The sequence below is a fragment of the Ictalurus punctatus genome, chromosome 16, assembly GCF_001660625.3.
Source record: "Ictalurus punctatus breed USDA103 chromosome 16, Coco_2.0, whole genome shotgun sequence".
Taxonomy (NCBI): Eukaryota; Metazoa; Chordata; class Actinopteri; order Siluriformes; family Ictaluridae; genus Ictalurus; species Ictalurus punctatus.
The window spans coordinates 20,192,913-20,212,833 of record NC_030431.2 but is presented as its reverse complement, the minus strand read 5'-3'; the positions used below and the strand labels follow the sequence as shown (position 1 = coordinate 20,212,833).

The window sequence follows — 19,921 nt, the reverse complement described above, 5'->3', positions numbered from 1 at the left end:
TAAGCAAGTCATAAATTTTTCATCAGTTAACACCTCTTCTAAGATTTCATCATGTAAAATCTTTTGTTTGCTACAGGCACTATGACTCTCGATACATTATTAGAGAAAATGGCCAAATGTTGATCATTCCCAATGTGAAGGACACAGACAGTGGAGAATATTGTTGCACTGCTGATAATGGGATTGGAGAACCAGCAAAAAGCTGTGGAGCTTTGCAGCTAAAGATGAGTATGTTGTCTATATTGTATCTTTTCTATTCTACAGTATATGTTTTTGTATATTATAAGTAATATTCTAAACGTAAACGTCCAAACATGAGATACAGTCTCTTACATAACCAGAAACCTGATGCTCTCCTGCTATAATGACCTAGAAATAAAGCCATAACCTTCTGGGGAGAGTGCTGGTATTTACGTCATGTCTCAACTCCCGCTGTTTGGTTATTTATTTGCTTGCTGGCTCTTATTTAGGGGGAATAAGTGATCAGCACTTTCAGCATGGTGTGTAAATTCTGACTCTGACTGTTCCTCAACCTCAGCTACATGACTTGAGTTCATGACTGGTCTCATATAGAGATGTGTTTAGGACTGTTTTTTTATCCCAGTTTTGCAGTTATTGTTTTTGTTTGTACCAGTGTGCAATATTTTCTAACAGATCTAGTTGGTTCCATTTTCCAAAATATATATAATCTAGTAGCCTAATTTAATTTGACAAGGCAGTTACTAAGGATGCTGTAAAGTAGCCCCATCATGTTAATAAACATGGAATTTGTTTGTCTCACAAGCTTCATATATGATCGCTCGCTCGCGCTTGCATGAAAAACCTCACGTTCATGCAAATTCTTTGTCATGTCCTGCAGGAACCTAATCTTGATTTGATCTAGTCTCAACCAGGTGCCCTGTGAACCTTTCTGGCAAGCAATATTATTATTATTAATAATAAAAAGACAAATAGTGAGCTTCCTATTTGTATTAATTAAGAACACATTATTATTAATCCTATATATATATTGGATTATTCACTGATGCATCTGTTGGCAGATTGGCGAGTCTCGACCCACCCTTGCTCTTAAAGGACTAGACCTTTTTTGGAGGCTCCTTATATACTATAATATACTACGATTGCGTCACCTGTTTCACATCACCTTCTTATTTTAAATTGTCACATCACTATTAGTCTTAAATTCCCGTCCCAACTTTTTTCTAACGTGTTGCATGCATCAATTTCAAAATAAAGGTTTATCTTCAAAAAAAACTATGCAGATGATTAGGTAACACATCAAATACCTTGTCTTTATACGTTTTTTGTTTAAATACAAATCAAAGTACATTTACAAATGAGCATTTTCAATACTGTCCCAACTTTTTTTGAATTGGGGTTGTACATCCCTGCTGTAAATAGCTAAACAGTGGAAATGGCTCTAATTCTGTTCAAATTAATCAGAATATATTATAAAATCTCTAAACCAGTTCACAGAGCCATGCTAATTCTAGTATTTGACTAAGTCAGACTTGCATTTGGGCTTATGCATTAAAACTGTTTTTAGAATAGGAGTCTTAAACTGTTCATGATACTGAACATTAAAGGAGCAGTTTGTTATGAAAAATTACAATTATATTGAAAACAAGTCTTTTTTTTTTCCCAACTAACTGCCTCTTAAGTTGTCTTTTAAGAAAAGATTGTGGATATAAGAAGCTGAGTGATTCCACAATCTGTGTGTTATTTGTGTCCCAATGATACTGCATTCACAAATGTATGTAAAATAAAGGGAAAATATATTTTACCAACAGCACTTCCATGTTCAGTACTTTTGAATGTCCTAGCCCACTAGAACTACACTTTAACTTAAAATATAATATTTACAATATCTTATTTTAGCCTTGCTGTATGAATCTATTTAACATCTCATGCTTGAAACATCCATGTCCATTAGGCATCCATTATAAGACACAAAAACTTTTACCTGAACACATTCACCCCATAAAATATTTGGAATAAGTCCACCAGGAAAAAGGAATTTCCATTATCCAAATTTCCTGATGATCATGGGAAAAAAAGTATTTTCATTATTTTTCTTTATTTTTTAATGATATTGTGATATTGGCTAATGAGTTCATTATGAATGTATAACACTGTTATCCAAATGATAGATTGAAAGAAAATAATTCATTTTAAAGAATATAGATTTTAAGTACATCATTAGAACGTTCTTAAAGTCCCTGTGACTTTAGCATGGATGCTAGTTTTCCAAATTTTGGGCATCTGCTAATGCTATTTTAAAAAAAAAAAAGTCAACAATGTTACTCAATAAAAAGAGCCAAATGCAGCCAAGTAGTGTCAGCCAAGAGGGTATAACATATTTATTGAATAGTTAAATGCATGTTTTATCAGATTAAGGTTTCATACAGCTACATTTTTTTACAAGCGTTATACGGGCTAAATGGTATTACAAATTTGGAATTATTTTCTGAGCTTAGAATGTAAACAGAGATGAACATGGCATTTTAAAAATGATTGTCCCAGGTTTAATATCACTTTTAAAACTTGCATTTATTAAAAATTTTAAACATTACATTTAATAATTTTATTTTAAATCACTTACAAATGATATAAAGTACAAACCTACTACAAAGGTGGGCGCACAACTTTCCTGGAAACTTTATCCCTGAACAATCACTGCCCAACTGAAATAACTTGCACATACAATAGAAACAAAAATTATGAACTGTTAATTTTCAGAGCCCCAGATTAAGAGACATCCAACAAACGTGACGCAGCTATTGGAGTCCAAGGCAGTGTTGCCATGTGTAACATTAGGATATCCCAAACCAGAAATTTCCTGGCTTAAAGGTGATGATTTGATTAAGGTAAGTGTATATGTTGTGTATATCCAGTGACAAAGAAAATAATAATAATGTTAAAGAAAAAGATCCACTTCGTTTTTTTTTTTGTTTTTTTTTTGTAACCTCTTAGCATATCATTATCTTCGGTTTGACTTTCAGGCTGATAGCCGAATATCAATTTTGGAATTCGGCTCCTTAAAAATTCACAATATCAGGAAAGAGGATGCAGGACAATACCGATGTGTGGCTAGGAACAGCTTTGGGATTGCCTATTCAAAACTAGCCACCATTGAAGTACAAGGTAAAATAATGTTTAAAATCACTTGAAATGCTGTATATATATGAGTCTGTTTGGACACCAGTTCAGTAACCCTTTACTACACTGTAAAAAAAAAAAAAAAAAGAAAGAAACAAAACTCTTTTCTGAACTAAACTTTTTTGAAACTCAAAAAAGCTGTGCAGCAAGTTAAGAAGTTAAGTCAACTTTTTTTCTTTTCTTTTTTCAGGGTATAAGGTCTTCAAATTAGCATTTATTAATAAATACCTAATGCTTTCCTAATGATGAATTAAGACATGTGCTAATCCTTAGCAAATGTGAAAATAATGAAGCTTATATTTTAATAGCCTCTGAGTGATACTACATGAATAGCCATTAAAAGTGGTAATAGTTAAGTATTAACATCTTGTTAACACATTCTGTTAATTAATTTTATGATGTAGTCTTAATAAAAGTCATATAGATTACGAAGAGTTTGGAAACAATGTAATTTAACCCAATGTATAGGTTAAAATGTATAAAGTTTAGGTTATTTGAGATTCTTATGTATTTTTGTTTTTGTTTTAATTCTAAACTAACCCAGAACCCAGGATACCTTAGAAATACAAATGAAATATACATGTTAAAATTGAGCAAGTTCTCAATCCTACTAACACCAACAGTATTAGCAGGTAGTTGAACAGCATTGTGAATAAATTAGCCAAAATGAAAACAGACCAACATTTGATGACAGACATATAAACCAAAAGTCACCTCAGAATTTAATCATAAAATAAAATCAAAGATCACAGATTAATTATAAATATAGACATGTAAGTCGTTCAGTGTGGATTTTTCTGTATAGTAGTGTTTTACCCTTTCCCCCTATCCTTTATAATGATGACTGTTTCTTTTCTCAGCTCCTGCTAAAATACTTAAAGTTCCCAAAGAGAGGAAAGTGCAGATTGGAACTGAAGTGGCCTTGGAGTGCAATGCCACTGGAAACCCTGTTCCTTCTATCACTTGGCTGGAAAATGGGAATACAGTAAGCTCGTTTCCATTATATCACTCAGTATCTTATTTTTCTAGACTATTTTTTTCCACAGGCTTCTCTTTCCTCCCTCATATTATTTTTTTTATGCCTTCTGAGCCCATTTGGCTTCATCATCTTTGTTCAAGCTCTGGAGAACAAACTAATTGGAATTTAATTTCAGTCATTTGACCAAGGCTTTGAACAAAGTACAGCAAGCTTGAGCAGACTGCCTGACTTTTATTTCCCAACCGTAATGTCCACATTCAGGCCAACAAGAGGCCTTGAGGGTCTTGCATTCTCCAGTCAATATGAGAATTAACACCATTCCAGCTACATTAATGACTTAAAGACACTATTGTGAGATCAGTGATAAAAACAGAACAGTTGATAAAAACAAAGATCATTATGGAGACCTTTGGGAATAAAATATATTAGTGCAGAACATGATCACAATCGTAGCTGTGTGGTTTCTCATTAGTGCCGAAAGATGGTAGAGCAGGCATCACTTTTGTAATTGGATTTGAACCAGATGATGCTTTTGGGAAATTTGTGTTTGGTGTATTAAGATCAGCTCATATAACTATTGCACAAGATGAACAAAAGCACAGTAGCTCAAAAGAAGAAAAGGTGTGTATGACAGTGGGGCATAATCTGGACTAAGTCTCCAAATATGGAGAAACAAAATGCTCAACCATGTAGGCAGTTGGGGTTACATACTATAGATATAGTTACCTAATCCACTGACTAGTTTTGGTGGTGGAAAAAAAAAAGTTCATTGCAAAGCAAGCAGACTAAATGTACTTTGTTAGCTGGAAATACGTCAAAACTAGATGAAGCCAGTTGGGTCGGCAAGCTAGCACTTTCATATCACTTTTATGGTTAAGTATAGAGGTGTGTGCAGAACTGTTCCTTCCGCTCCCAAAGGAATTCTGATCAATTCCACATGCTTCCACAATTTTGTTTTTACCCACACACAGTATTTCAACAATACTTACAGTATGTCCAAAATTATTCACAACTATGTAATTTAAACCACAGCGACAAACCACGATAAAGCCGTTACTAAAGAATGAATGAACAAATTCCAATTTACACCAGATGTGGTAAACACTACAATTCACATGGGTAATCAACATGGCCTTTCATTGTCCCATGAGCTTCATATCTGACCACACCCTCACACGTGCATGAGAGTAAACCTGCCTAATCCTGTGACTTTCTTTTGTTGGGTCTTGCAGGATCCTAGATGCACATCTTTATTTAAGTTTTCCATGTTTAAGTTTAATGGTTTTAATAATAATAGTGTAATACTGTGGTGTTGGCGAGGACGAAGAAACCCACCAGGGTTGTAATGGATGGTAAACACAAACAAACATAAAACAATGTGTCGGTATAAAATCAACTGGCAGATACAACCAGACAACATGTTTATTACTAACAATAAACACTCCATCTAGCACTTTCACACTTATATTTAACACTTAAATACCAAAATAACAGGCAGCTGCCTAGGCTCGTGTGTGTGCAAAAGAGCATCCAATTTGAAAAGACTCAGTGACGCTACAATATGATACACAGATTTAACCATCCATCCATTTTTCCCTAGTACTTATCCTACACAGGGTTGTGGGGGAGCCTGGAGCCTATCCCAGGGAACTCGGGGCACAAGGCAGGGGAAACACTGGATGGGCACATCTCAGGGCACAATCACACACAGATTCACACACTACAGACAATTTGGAAATTGGTCATCAACCTACATCAGATTCGAAGCCGCAACCTTGGAGGTGCAAGGCAAATGTTCTAACCAGAAAAGTATTGCAACTGGAAACTGGAAATGGCTTTTGTGAGGATTGATGTGTTCTTTGCTGTAGTTTATCTGAACTAATTACGTGTTCTAATAAAATACTGGATGCCCTGAAACAGTTTTTGGTTTAACTTTGGAAATGATGACTAGTAAACTACTTTTTTTTAAATACTGGTCAACTAGTAAAAATAAATAGTTGTCCTGAATGAATAATATTCACAGGATATGAGCTAATACCTTTGACATTCCCATTGGTACACTGGATTCCTGATTCAGTCCTAGTCTATTTATATTTCACGTTCCGCAAGATATTCTCTAAGGCATTAAGATTAAGAGTACCTTGGTTTTGGAGAGAACTTGTGAGGACTGCTGTTGAAGTTGTTAGTATTTTTCCTTTGTATCAAGAGCTGCTTGTAGATCAAGTTAATTGAGAATGTGTTGACATGATTCACAATTCCCCTATCGAACTGTTATGTTGTAAATGTCTTTTTAGCTCTCGATAAGGAGCTGTGCAGACGGGTTGTAGGGTATAGTCGGAGGTCTAAGATGGGGGTATAGTCGGAGGTTTAATGTCAGTGTGCTGTCTTGGCACCGCTGCCCTGTGCAGTTTTATGTTACCAAACATGACCTTGTCCTTCCTTTATTTACGACTGGAGTTCTCATCATTTTTATCTGCCTTCCTTTCCCACAGTAAAATAGAACAGCAATTTTCAAATCCACCGACGAATACATTCATCAAAGCGAAGCGTATAATCGGAGCCTTGTACTGTGTATTATTAAGGGCTTGTAATGGGCCAGATTTTAGGACTACAGAAACAAATGCTTTAGCTGGGTTTGCTTTTTCAGCTGGTACTCGAAGGATGCGGTGCTTGTTTTTTAGTCTTTCTTGATTAGGAATTAAGAGATGCAATTATTTTGTAGTATATGGTATTATCTTAGTACTTTAATGAATAATTAATTCAATGATTGAATGATTAATGAATAATTACATCTAACTGCATATAAAAATGTTTAAAATTCAATCATTCTGTAGTATATGTTTCCATCCAAGTAAATAAATAGAATAATAATTACTAATAATTATATCTAATTAGACAATAATTCAGATGTAATTGTTAAACAACTAGAAATGTGTGATGAAGGATGTGGTGCTAATTTTTTTTTTTTTTTTTTTTTTACTGTTTCGGAATATAAAGATTTTTAATTACATACTATAATTAAAATAATAAATAATTAGAAATGATGAAAATAGTACAATAATATTCATATTACTGTCTTATACCATGTAGTAGCTGAAAGCACTGTCTGAGTCCTTTGCCCTTTGAAATATCTACAGAATGCATGCAGTATTATAGGTTGAATGTTTAAAATAACCCCGTGTGGACATGGCAAATCATTAATTTCCCATAGCTGGGTAAAGTGCTTCTAAAAGCAGCCTCTATGATGAGCAAGTTTCAAATATAGAAGTATGAGTAAAACTCAAAGCTGTCACACAAGCTCACAATGTTCTCCTAAGGTCAGAATATTTAATTGGCCAAATGACAGAAGCTGTGTAGTAGTCAATTTAAGCTGTGATAATGCAAGTCTGTATTGGACATGAATGTGAAGATACTACATGTGCTTTATTATTATTATTAGTAGTAATTAGTAGTAGTCGTCGTTGTCGTCGTCGTTGTAGCAGCAGCAGCAGCAGCAGTAGTAGTAGTAGTAGTAGTAGTAGTTACTAATAAATTATTAGTAGTATGTTGTGGTCATGAGACATGAAAGTTATGGCAATTAATTGTGAGCCATGACAATATATGTTGTGTAATGTCATACTTATTATGTGACCTCCAGTCATTTGATGGGAACTAGGGAAAAAGTCTATTTGCTTTGAGATTTCACTGAAGGTGACATGGTTAAGAGCTAATGGTATATCCATGTTGCAGCAACATTGACTCCAGTATAAAGTGTGATACTGTATTATCAATTGTTTCCTGTTATCCTGCTATCTTCTCAAATTATCCACAATGGTGTAACTCATTATAAAATACAATAGTTGCCACAACTGATGTATTTTAAGATCTTAAGTTATAACCTGAATATAGTACACAATATGGCCAAATGTTTGTGGACACCTGATCATCACACCATTTAGATCTTCCCCAAATTTTTAGGGGGTAGCATTACAATTTCCCTTCATTAGAAATAAGAGGCCCAAACCTATTCCAACATGACAATGCACCTGTGCAAAAAGCAAGGTCAATGAAGACATGGTTTGTCAAGGTTGGAATGGAAGAACTTCACAGATCCCTGACCTCAAACCCTCTGAACACCTTTGGGATGAACTGGTACTCCAACATGCCCCAGGCCTCCAAACCCAACATCAGTGCCTGACCTCACTAATGCTCTTGCGACTGAATCCCCACAGACACACAAAAAAATCTAGTGTAAAGACTTCCCAAAAGAGTGCAGGGTATTATTTTAGCATAGGGGGGCTAAATCTGGAATGGGATGTTCAACAACCACATATGAGTGTGATGCACATATGTCCACAAACCATTGGCCATATATGTAGTGTATATAATTCCTTATTGAAAAATAACCACCATGTCACGTCAGTAGCGCCATAGGAATTTAACGTATAAACTGACCAACCTGTGTTTATTTGTTTAACATTTAGTAAACGTAATTCATGGTAATTAATGTAGACATAATTTTGCTCATGAATAGAATAACTATTAATGGATAAGTTAATGCTGGTGTTGTTATTTAATTTATCTATCTGCGTCTCTGCTGTAGATCATGGGGGCAGCGGTAGAGGAGACGCTGATTGGGGAGGTGATTGTCTCCATCCTGCGTGTGGTGGTAAATAAACCGGCTCTTTACACATGCCAGGCCACCAATCAACACAGCGGGGGAGCTAATACTGTCAAATCTACAGCCAGGATCACTGTCTCAGGTGGGTTTATACATTTATAATCAACACTGACGTGCAGTCACATTCTCATCTTAACAATTCGGTTCATAATAGTGTGCTTTTTGCCGTTTTCATCTCAGTTTGATTTTTTTTTACGCATAGGCATGTGGTCTAGGCTTTCTGAGATACTAGTGAAGCACAGACATATTCATGATTCATGATTTACTTTATTTTCAATAAGGCTGTGAAATTAAGAATGTATGGTTTCCTGTTATGCTGTTAGCTTGTTAGCTGAATTCTTTTATTTATTTATTTATTTATTTATTTTGAGATCATCAGCTGTATCTGAGGTAGTGTGTGAGTTCTTATTTACTGAGGGGTGTTATTTCAGTCAGATCTTATTTGTTAGCATAGCTGTTCTTTGAAGACTCAGCCACCCCTCACCTCAGATATATTCATGATTCTAACGTGCTGTGAATTGAAGACAAAGTATTGTTTAAAAAAATTAAAACCCTGCAATCTGTTAAACTGTCAGGGATTACAGAGATTTATTATGTTGTGTTCTCTTATTTTGTGAATTGACCATGCTGCCCTTCTGATATAGTATAAAATGCAGAATGTTCTTTTTTCAACACCCCCATTTGCCCATCCAGACCGTCAAAGTTCACACCTGCTCTTTCCTTCAGGCCACACACACATTCACACACATTTTGTGGGCCAAGCACACCACAAGAAGCATGGTCTGCATTACAGAGTGGCTACATTATTCTTTGTCATGGCCAAGAAACTGCTTAACCTTCTCTTTCTTCTTCGGGTTTGTCCTGATGCCGATTTCTGGATCCTGTGATTTTCCAATAGAATGGAGGTAAGAATCTTTCCACAGTTAAAAAAAAAAAAAAAAAAAACCCAGAATGATTGCATTAACTGCAAATTCATGGTCTATGCCGTGCTTGGGTTGAGTTATCACTCAATCTGAAACATTAAACTTAGCATGTAATTCATTCAGCATTGGAAAATTTGATGTTCGCCTTTTACTCCATATACCTTGCAGTATTCGAGTGAATATCTATTAGTTCTCACGAAGTTTTAGTCCTTCCAAATCTTTTGCTGGATCCTCTTATAATCCACATGAGTTAGTGTTGGATCTGGCTATAATTCTGATATATGATCCTGATAAGGAAACAATGAATTCCATCCAGTGTAGAAAGAATTAAAAAAAAAAAAAAAAACCCTTCCAGCATGCATTGAGTTTCCTCTTCATGAATTCTGACAATGTATTTCATTTAAGTGGGTGGTTTGCTACTGAAAAACTGGAGCATATGGGCCGGATAAGGGTTGACGTAAGCATATACATAAGCAGCCTGTAATGTATTATTCTAACCCACCCATACCACATGTTCTGAATTAAATGTGAGCCACAGTAAATGCTCTGTCAGGTTTAACACTACATGGTGCAGATTTGACATCTGGGCATGATTAGATGAAAGTTAAATTGAGTAAAATAGTCATGTGCCTTGGGCTTTGTTCTTGAATTTGATGCGAGTAATACTGGATAAAATAGTAATTCTTTGTTCATTGTTCATGTCAAATGTTGTTTTTGTATTTGCAGATATCAAGCGAGTGAAGGTTCTTAAGATTATTGTGTAGAATTTAGGAGCATGGGAAACGTACTTATGAAATAAAAATATTTTAAAAACATTAAATAATAGTATAAGGAATAAAATATTCTAAACAGGTGTTCTAATTTTTACAGTTCTAATTTCTGAATCTGATTCAAATCTGATCTGTAATTCAAATCACAGGTTTATACTGATGCACTTATTCTAAAAATGATCATTTCTATAGCAATTTACATAGGAACTTGTATGTTGGACACTCCACATTCATTAAAAAAATTATAAATGTGTTTTATTTTTTATCAGTTTTGAAAGGAGTTTTCAGTGGCAGTTTTTTGTAACTTTCAGTGAGAAAGTTTGAGAGAAGTGAGAGAATGACTGTTTAGCTGCTATAATGAAAGTGATTACAGGAAGAAACTTGTTCCACAACATTTTCAAAACAAGTTCAACAAATGGTTAAATATATATAGAGAGAATATGTCATTCTTTAATAAATGTAGTAAATGTTTTGGGCGTGCTTTTATAGGATATATAGTCTCACTGGAGAAAGAAATAAAGCCCAAAAAGTGCTCCAGCGAGCATACACTCAACTCAACTAAGTGCTTGGTTACTTTTTGTAATGTCTCTATGCACACTCTTTCTACATTGGTAATAATACTATTGTTCATCATGTCCTCTCCTTTTCCCAGGCTGTACAAAGGCAGTGCAGGTTACTGCAGTATGTACCGGGGTGAAGTGTGCCATGGGCTGTTGCGACGTTCAGCACTTGTCTTCTTTAACTCTTCTCTGCCGGACCCAGAGCAGGCGCAGGAATTCCTGGCGCATGGAGGCTGGGCCGAGCTGGAGGGAACAAGCCCACTGTGCCAGCCTGCAGCTCGCTCACTGCTCTGCCATGCTGCCTTCCAGGACTGCAGCCCATCAGACCTCGGTCCTGCACCCAAACCTGTCTGCAGGTACACAACTGAATCACTCGGATATTCATTATTGTTCACTTCAGTAGCTTTCAGGAAATCTGTGAAAACTATGAGGACATCATAGACCTGATACTAACTCCCATGATACACTTTCTCCCACATGAGGTATTATGTGGGAGAGGTAGCGCTTCCTCAGAGACAATACCACAGCCAGTCACAATCAACCTTGGGCACATTTTTGGAAAACAATTCATCTTAGTTAAATGACAAACAACTTAATGAAAAACATATCTTGCATAAGAACCTGTTTTGTCAGTGTTTGAAAAAAAACGTTATCTGAAATTTAACAAACAAGTTCTCAGTACTTCTTTGTTGACTCCACACCACCAATCAATTCACAGCTAAGGGGTATATTCTGTATATGGATCAGTGACTGAAACAAAATAGATACTAATAGACTATTTTTTATAAATGGTGTATGATAGATGTATAATCAAAAAGGCGTAATCAAATATCAACATCAATCAAAATTGGAAGAGACAGAACCAGCCCTCCAATACCATTACTAACTGTTTTACCCAATAAAAAAGAGGGAATGTCTTTGGACTGGAGAAGGAAACTGGAGTACCTGGAGGAAACCTCCAAAGCTCGGGGTGAAAATGCAAACCCTGCACATACAGGGCGGAGGCGAGATTCAAACCCCTGGAACTGTGATGCAAACATGATAGTGATATCTTGCAGTGATAGTTTTACAATAAGGATGACTAGGCTAGCTAATGTTAGTGATGAGGAACACTGCAAGCTATAAATTGTGAAATGAAATGACACTAATATTTACCACTGATCAGTATGAGCTAGTTTATGTCATTTGTCATGAAGAGCTTATGTAGGTGTCATGTAGCCCTACAGTTTCGCCACCATTTGATACTTAAAGCTCTGTTTGGCTGTTATCAGCTCTCACAGTCACTAATGAAAACATTGGTCATTTTCTCCTTCATTTATTTGCCTTGTCATTTATGAAATATCAATGCTAGAAACATAAGCCTTTTTTCTCACATTGCTCCAATGAAGTATGAATGTCATCCCTTAACTGTCTCATAGGGAGCACTGTCTGGCTGTGAAGGATCTCTACTGTTATAAGGAATGGCATTTGATGGAGCAGAGGAATCACAGAGGAGTCATTTCTCCAAGCCTGAGCCTCACTTTGCCAGACTGTGAAACTCTGCCCAGCCAGCAGGCAGATCCAGCGTCATGCACTGCCGTAGCATTTGTAGGTAAGAAACTTTTATTGATCTACTTGTCTTTGAAGTTTGACCACAAATACTGGAAATTAGGGCATCATAGGAATTATACTGTGCATTACAAATCCAAACTACGACCATATAATGAATGGAACCCGTAGCTTCTGACATGCATTAGCTCAGTGAGAAGCAACACACTATGATTATGATGAAAGCCAAGGACTTGTTGGACGTGTTGATGGTTTTATTACTCAGATCTGGCTCTGTTATTCTGTACCACTTTTGTCTAAATGTGTAATCTTGTTTTTTTTTTTTTTTGTTTGTTTTTTAAGGCCAAAAAATGTGACTGAACACAGCAGAATTTTATTGTAAAATTTATCACAGCACAGCGTAATTGCAGAAAAAAAACCCTAAATATCATCAATCATCATTACATTCTGAGATATGTGCTGAGTGTCTACAATTTCTTATTCTCTTCCCTTTCAGAGATGAAGAGAGACCAAATCACAAGTATGTGGAGCATTTGGATACGATACACTATAAGACCAAAAGTTTATGGACACCTGACCATTACATCCATTTCTGAATATCCCATTCCAGATTTAGTCCCCCCCCCACCTTTGCTGTTATAATAACCTCCACTCTTCTATGAAGGATTTCCACTAGATTTTGGAGTGCGGCTGTGGGGATTTGTCCATCCAGCCACAAGAGCATTAATCAGCTCAGGCACTGATGTTGGGCGAGGAGGCCTGGTGTGCAGTCGGTGTCCCAAATCATCCCAAATGTGTTCAGTGGAGTTCAGTGGGCTCTGTGCAGGACACTCAAGTTTTTCCACACCAACCTTGACAAACCATGTCTTCATGGAGCTCACTTTGTGTACACAGACACTGTCATACTGGAACAGGTTTGAGCCACTTAGTTCAAATAAACGGAACCTGTAATACTACAGCAAACAAAGACATTTATTACAATTGTGTGCTTCAAAAATTGTTTGGAGAAAAACTACATATGGGTGTGATGATCAGGTGTCTGCATACTTTTGGCTGTATAGTGTATATACTTTCTCCTATTCTATTAGATATTACATTTGTGTGAATACAAATCAAATACTGAACATTCTGCAGTAGAGTGGCATGAATATGCAGATTTACAGTGTGTTTGCTTTTTCTCGAACAGCAACGTGCTACAATGATAGAGGAAGGTTTTATCAAGGCAATCACAATGTCACAGCATCTGGTATTCCTTGCCAGCGATGGGACCAGCAGGTAATTATTTATTTGTTTTTACTTTAATTAAGTCCATCGGGGAGCTGGGATGCAAGATAACTGTTATCATAATCGTCTGAGCTCATTCAGAGTCATTAGGGACAGGGTATTAGTACAGCTATTCAACATGCAAATACACACGCACACTCATGCACACACACATACACACACCATTTGTCTTACTATCCTTGCAAGGACCCACTGACAAATTGTTACGGCTAGACGACTGGGTCAGTGCATCTCCAAAACAGCAGGTCTTGTGGGGTGTTCCCGGTACGGAGTGGTTAGTACCTACCAAAAATGGTCCAAGGAAGGAAAACCATTGAACCAGCGACCGGGTCATGGACGCTCGAGACTCTCAAGGCTCAGTGATGTCTGTAGGGAGCGCATGCTAGACCGTCTGGTCTGATCCCAAAAAAGAGCTAATGTAGCACAGACCGCTGACAAAGTTAATGCTGGCTATGATAGAAAGGTGTCAGAACACACAGTGCATCACAGCTTGCTGTGCGTGGGGCTGTGTAGCTGCAAACACTTCAGAGAGCCCATGCTGACCCCGGCTCTATAATGTTAGTTATGTGTTCCATGAACACAAAATAACTTTGTCAAGGTTCCTTGTTATTCAGAACCACTGATACATCAAGAACTCAACAAGAAGGTTCTAGAGAAAGATGGCGGGATGACAGCAGTATTTATCACAAATACTGCATCATAAGTCACGTTGTGACTTTGTTGAAAGGTCTTGGCATGTGTGTGCATGCACACAAGGACGTATCCTGAAGCTTCTCAACACCCCTGCTGTTTAGGAGGCGTGAAATAGAATATCATTTTTAAATTGTAAACTTTGATTCCACCGACATAGATATTTGTTCACACTGTACTAAGTTCACATTTCTCGAAAGTCTCAGTACTAAATTGGTGAGAAAGTATTTCTTTCTCACAAAGACTATCATGGTTCATGGTTAAAGGGTGATAAAGTAACTGTAATTTTTTTAGCTACAGCACTTGCCTGCTAACCAAGCCACCTAAATAACACAGCTAGTATTCAATAAATTGTGAGAATATAATAATAGACATTAAGACTCCAATAAAAATCATACTCATATTTGCCTGTGAGAAGTTGGAGCTAGTTTTCTAGCAGTTATCTAGGCATCTACTGTGGCTATGTGCTAATGCTATCCACAGTCAAAAGCAGTACAGTAAATGATAACTGAACTAACCATTCTGATACATCAACACCTTCTGATTTTGATGAACAGATGTGTGCTATCTGTATGCTGAGTTCAGTCTGAGGTTCACACATGCAGAGTCACATTACTTCTCTTGCCTTTTGGAACCACACCATAGCATGGCGTAATCAGGGTAGTGGGATTGCAGGAGAACATGGCAACTGTACCTTCTTGCCATAAGAGCATATTGTGTTTAATGTCAAACCATTTTACTGGTTATAAATGAAACAGCCAGGTCAGCTTTTATATTTACACCATGAACAATTAGTAATTCTTTTTGATTAATGAAACGATAAATAAATTTACCTCAGCATATCTTTAGAAGCACAAGCTCATACTGAGGCACTACACTGAGCTACATAGCCCAGTTGTCTGAAGAAAAAAAAAATCATACGGTTTCAATTATATGTACTAGAGAACCCATTTAATTGATATTCATCTTGACCTTTTTTGGAAGCACCTTGGTATTTTTTGCACATATATCCATGTAATGATTTATTATTCAAAAACACTGGTTAATGCCACAGAGCCAAGCATTTAAAGGCTGTGAAATGAACTGTATTACATCTATGAAATTAAAGTGTAGTGAAACTGAAATTAAGGGTAGTGAAACAAGTAAGGTTGATGAAGTGAGGATGTGGCAGACATTTCCCACATTTAATTACCCCCCCCCCCCCCCCCCCCCCCAACTCTTTTCTGGTTGTCTTATCACATGACTCTAATTTCTTGGAAACACCTCCTCACGTAAAGTTAACATAAACCAATTCACCTACAAAACATACAGTAAATGCACCATACCAAAAATGAACATTAACTATAAACAGCATAAACATTATTTTTCTTAAATGCCTACAACATTCATGATTCTTACTCTTCCTGTTAGGATCCTCATCCTCACAGGCTGTCTGTGAACATTATCCCAGAGCTGAAGAATGCTGAAAACTACTGCCGCAATCCTGGGGGGGAGAGCGACCGGCCATGGTGCTACTCCACCAACCCCAGTATACGCTGGGAGTACTGCTTGGTGCCCAGATGTGTAGAAGGTACCACTAATCACTAATATTGATAGCTTTGTACAAAAGTTTTTCTCCATTCCCGTATTCATTTCTCCTGTCCACTCTTAAAACGTCAGCAAAAGTTTTTAGAAATCCGTTTTGGTTCGTTTCATTTGAGATATTCCGAAAAGGTGACATCCAGTGTCCTCTGTCTGACCTTTGATTGTCATGTGATCCCAAATACAACATATCCAAAGTAAAGGATGAGTCAATTCGACTGTCGTTGTTGGCGCTATGCTGTCTAGTCAGTCTTTTATAATTGAAATGAGCTGTGATCAGTACACTATGGTGTTGAAAATGAAATGCTTTTAATTCATTGCTGTACAACTGACCTCTACTTGATTAATCCTCTTACTGAACATTCAGAAAATCTTTTATTTATTTATTTATTTATTTATTTTAAACATTGTTAATTGTATAAATGTTGAACTTTTTTTGGCCTATCATTGTGTTTAAGAGAAGATAAAAAATAAACTTTGCTAAAACAATTTCAAAAACTGAAATATTTTGAAACAAATATGACTGGAGAAGTAGGGCTGTTTTACATATAAGAGTTGTACATGGTAGCTTAGGGATAATGTGCCACCAGGGGGCCCTATAAAATGCAGGATAAAAAAAAAAAGAACATAAATATACAACAACATGCAAGATAATGGTCCAAATACATGACAACAAATATGTCATTTGTGAACAGGTCAAAACACTTATTCATTTTTAATTTTAGTCCTATTTGAGGAATATGCCATAATTTTCTAGCTATAAACATCTTTTTTAAATGATTTTATTTCTCAGTAGTTACCAGTGTGAGAGCACTGCCTCCTCCAAAACTGGCCCCTTCAAACCCTATGCCTGCTGTGTCCACCGGCTACTACATGAGTGTTATTATATTCATCATGGCTGGATTTGCAAGTGTGGCCTTCTTCACACTCATTCTGCTCATGTGTCTCAAGAGAAGGAAAAGGTGGAAACGTCGAAAAAGGTGTGTGAACATTTCACATTTAATAGAAATAGTTAGGTTCAGCTACACTGATGGCCCACAGCCTCAAACGTGTTCAATTAACAATGCTCCAGAGACTATGAAAAAGATGCATGTGTTTGGAACAAGGCATGAATTTCAAGAAAATCCCTAATGTTTTGTATACAATTTTCAACTTCCTTGATTTCTATCTTAACTTTAACTGCCCTGGACACAGGATATCCTATGTATTGTCTTCAAATATAATTTGGAAAACAACAACAACAACAAGGACAACAACACCACCACCACCAACAACAACAACAGCAACAATAACAATAATAACAACAGTAATAACAACAATAATAATAATAATAATAATAATAATAATAATAATAATAATAATAATAATAATAACAATGCATTTATTTATTTTGTTTGTTTGTTTATGACTTTCTCATATCCAAGGTCCTGTCACAGTTTTGGAAGAAAAAAAGACACAAATAGTGATCAGGCAAACAAACACTGTGGTTTGTCTCCACACATGAAGTCAGACTTTTTCTTGCCCTCTCAGTTTGGGATCTGTTGTGTGTTCTCAGCAGGGCCATGGAAGTGCCGACTCTCACCGCTCTTCCCTCTGAGCTGCTGCTGGACAGACTTCACCCGAACCCCATGTACCAGCGCCTTCCTCTGCTGCTCAACTCCAAGCTTCTGACGCTCGAGTACCCACGTAACAACATCGAATACGTGCGCGACATCGGAGAAGGGGCCTTCGGACGGGTGTTTCAGGCAAGGTGAGAAGGAAAACTGAGCCGAACTATTCGAAGTGGTACAGCCACAAAAAAAAAAAAAAAACAACAATACAACCAAACAAAAAATAAATAAATCAAAAAACATGTTTGCTGACTCAAATTAGAATTAGGATTATGTGTCAGTTCCTTCACTTTGATGATTTTTGAGCATAATGAACAACTCAAATTGTAGCCCTTATGTGTGCAAAAGTGATCAAATGTTTTAGAGATAAATTCAGTATTAAAGGTACAGAATATATACATTTTAAGAAGCCACAGTGCTAAAAAATAAACTAAAATAAAATAAAATAAGGGTTTATGGAATAATAAATAATTTGAATAATTATTCAATAATAATCTTCACAAAGCTCTGCCTTGTACAAATCTAGCATGATAAATAACCTTTCATGTCAAAACTCGTCCTGTGTGGACACGACACATATATACACACGCAGTACATCAACTGCTGTTTGCATAATCCATGGCCATGTAATCCTCCTGCAATAGGAAGGCATGTGGTGGGTTCGAGTAGACTCCTGGGAACAGCAGTGTGGGGTGTCAAACTCACACGGTTCACTCCTGAAATAGATACAGCGATGAGGCTATCATCAGGCATCATATGGGCACTGATGTGAAACTTCCCTGTAGACTTTATCGTGCCAGTAGGCACTGCTTAGAGCACTATTTATAGAGGCTCTGCTGGTATTTACTTTCTCCAGGAACATTCGGGAGACTGGAGCACAGGAAGTGCACTTTTAATGGCATGCTAAGTCCGCGCCTGAATAGCTGCCATTACGACCCAGCAGTAGAGAAAAAGGGCTTCTGTGTTTCTGGCTTACTTTTATTTAAGACCAAACGTATGTTCTTCTCCATGATGGATGAAGTCTGGATAGGGCCGCATGTACAATCATGGGTTTAAGTGGAGCACACTGTCTATGAGACAAAAAGTTCCTGCTGTTTATCATGGAGCTGATGCTGTGTTTAACATTACAGCCCAGATTGTGAATGATAACCTTCAATGAAGGTCTGGGTGTAGTCTAAGCTAAATGTTTTGGATTGAAAAGTGTGCTGTAGTTCAGGCACTTGCCCTACTTAGTCATTCAGCTTTGTTGTCATAAGGACTCTTGTGGATGACAAGGGGGTTATGGGTTAAACATCTCTATGAATGACTTCTCATCTCTGTGGTACTTTGTTAAAACAAAAAAATCACATACGCTATCCACTTCTAGCGTTACTCTTCTACTGCCAATATTACAGCTGATTAAGTGACCATTTTCCCTGGTTGGTGTGGCCAACAACAATTTAGCAGGTCATCTGCATGCAAATAGACATATTTTATCTAATTAACAAATGAACAGTGCTAATAAAGCCTTGTTTCTGGCCTGTCTTAATGTCAGCAAACAGGAAGATCTGGAGTATTTTGCTTAAGTTTTGTTGTTACTGATTTGTTTTTTAATTCATTGCATGATTTGGAAACCAAAGCATCATTAGGATGAACACCATTCTTCTAAAATATATTCTTTTAATTGGTGTTTTGATGATGGTAACGGAGTGTGCTGTCATACATGTCAGTTTACAATCTCCCATCTTACTTTACATAAGTAATGGTAAATGGTCTGCACTTATATCCAAAGCGCTGTGTCTCATTCACCCATTCACACACACTCACACACCAATGGTAGCAGAGCTCCCATGCAAGGTGCTAACTTGCCATCGGGAGCAACTTGGGGTTCAATGTCTTGCCCAAGAACACTTCGGCATGCGGAGTCATGTGGGCTGGGAATCGAACAGCCAATCCAACAATTAGTGGACAACCCGCTCTACCACCTGATCCACATCCGCCCTGTCTGTGGTTAATTCTGAGATATGAATACTGAAGTACTCAATTTTAGTAATAATGACTCATGTGGCTCGATTTTAGCTCCTACAGTGTAATAAAAACTGACTGGAAATTTGACAGTTTGAAAATTTACTGGCGAAAGAGTTGACAACAAAATACCGTAAAATTTAACAACAAACA

General features: G+C 36.8%; 1 protein-coding gene across 1 annotated transcript in view; it reads left to right on the top strand.

The window, feature by feature from the left end:
- The window catches only part of musk (muscle, skeletal, receptor tyrosine kinase), a 31,304-nt gene that overhangs the window by 6,795 nt on the left and 4,588 nt on the right, over positions 1 to 19,921 (top strand). The window contains exons 3-15 of the mRNA XM_053686692.1: positions 77 to 228; positions 2,740 to 2,867; positions 3,003 to 3,144; positions 4,020 to 4,144; positions 8,721 to 8,880; positions 9,697 to 9,703; positions 11,144 to 11,407; positions 12,470 to 12,642; positions 13,096 to 13,119; positions 13,786 to 13,874; positions 15,984 to 16,143; positions 16,948 to 17,134; positions 17,713 to 17,904. Coding sequence (XP_053542667.1) covers positions 77 to 228; positions 2,740 to 2,867; positions 3,003 to 3,144; positions 4,020 to 4,144; positions 8,721 to 8,880; positions 9,697 to 9,703; positions 11,144 to 11,407; positions 12,470 to 12,642; positions 13,096 to 13,119; positions 13,786 to 13,874; positions 15,984 to 16,143; positions 16,948 to 17,134; positions 17,713 to 17,904 — 1,803 coding nt within the window. The remainder of the gene's footprint in view (positions 1 to 76; positions 229 to 2,739; positions 2,868 to 3,002; positions 3,145 to 4,019; positions 4,145 to 8,720; positions 8,881 to 9,696; positions 9,704 to 11,143; positions 11,408 to 12,469; positions 12,643 to 13,095; positions 13,120 to 13,785; positions 13,875 to 15,983; positions 16,144 to 16,947; positions 17,135 to 17,712; positions 17,905 to 19,921) is intronic.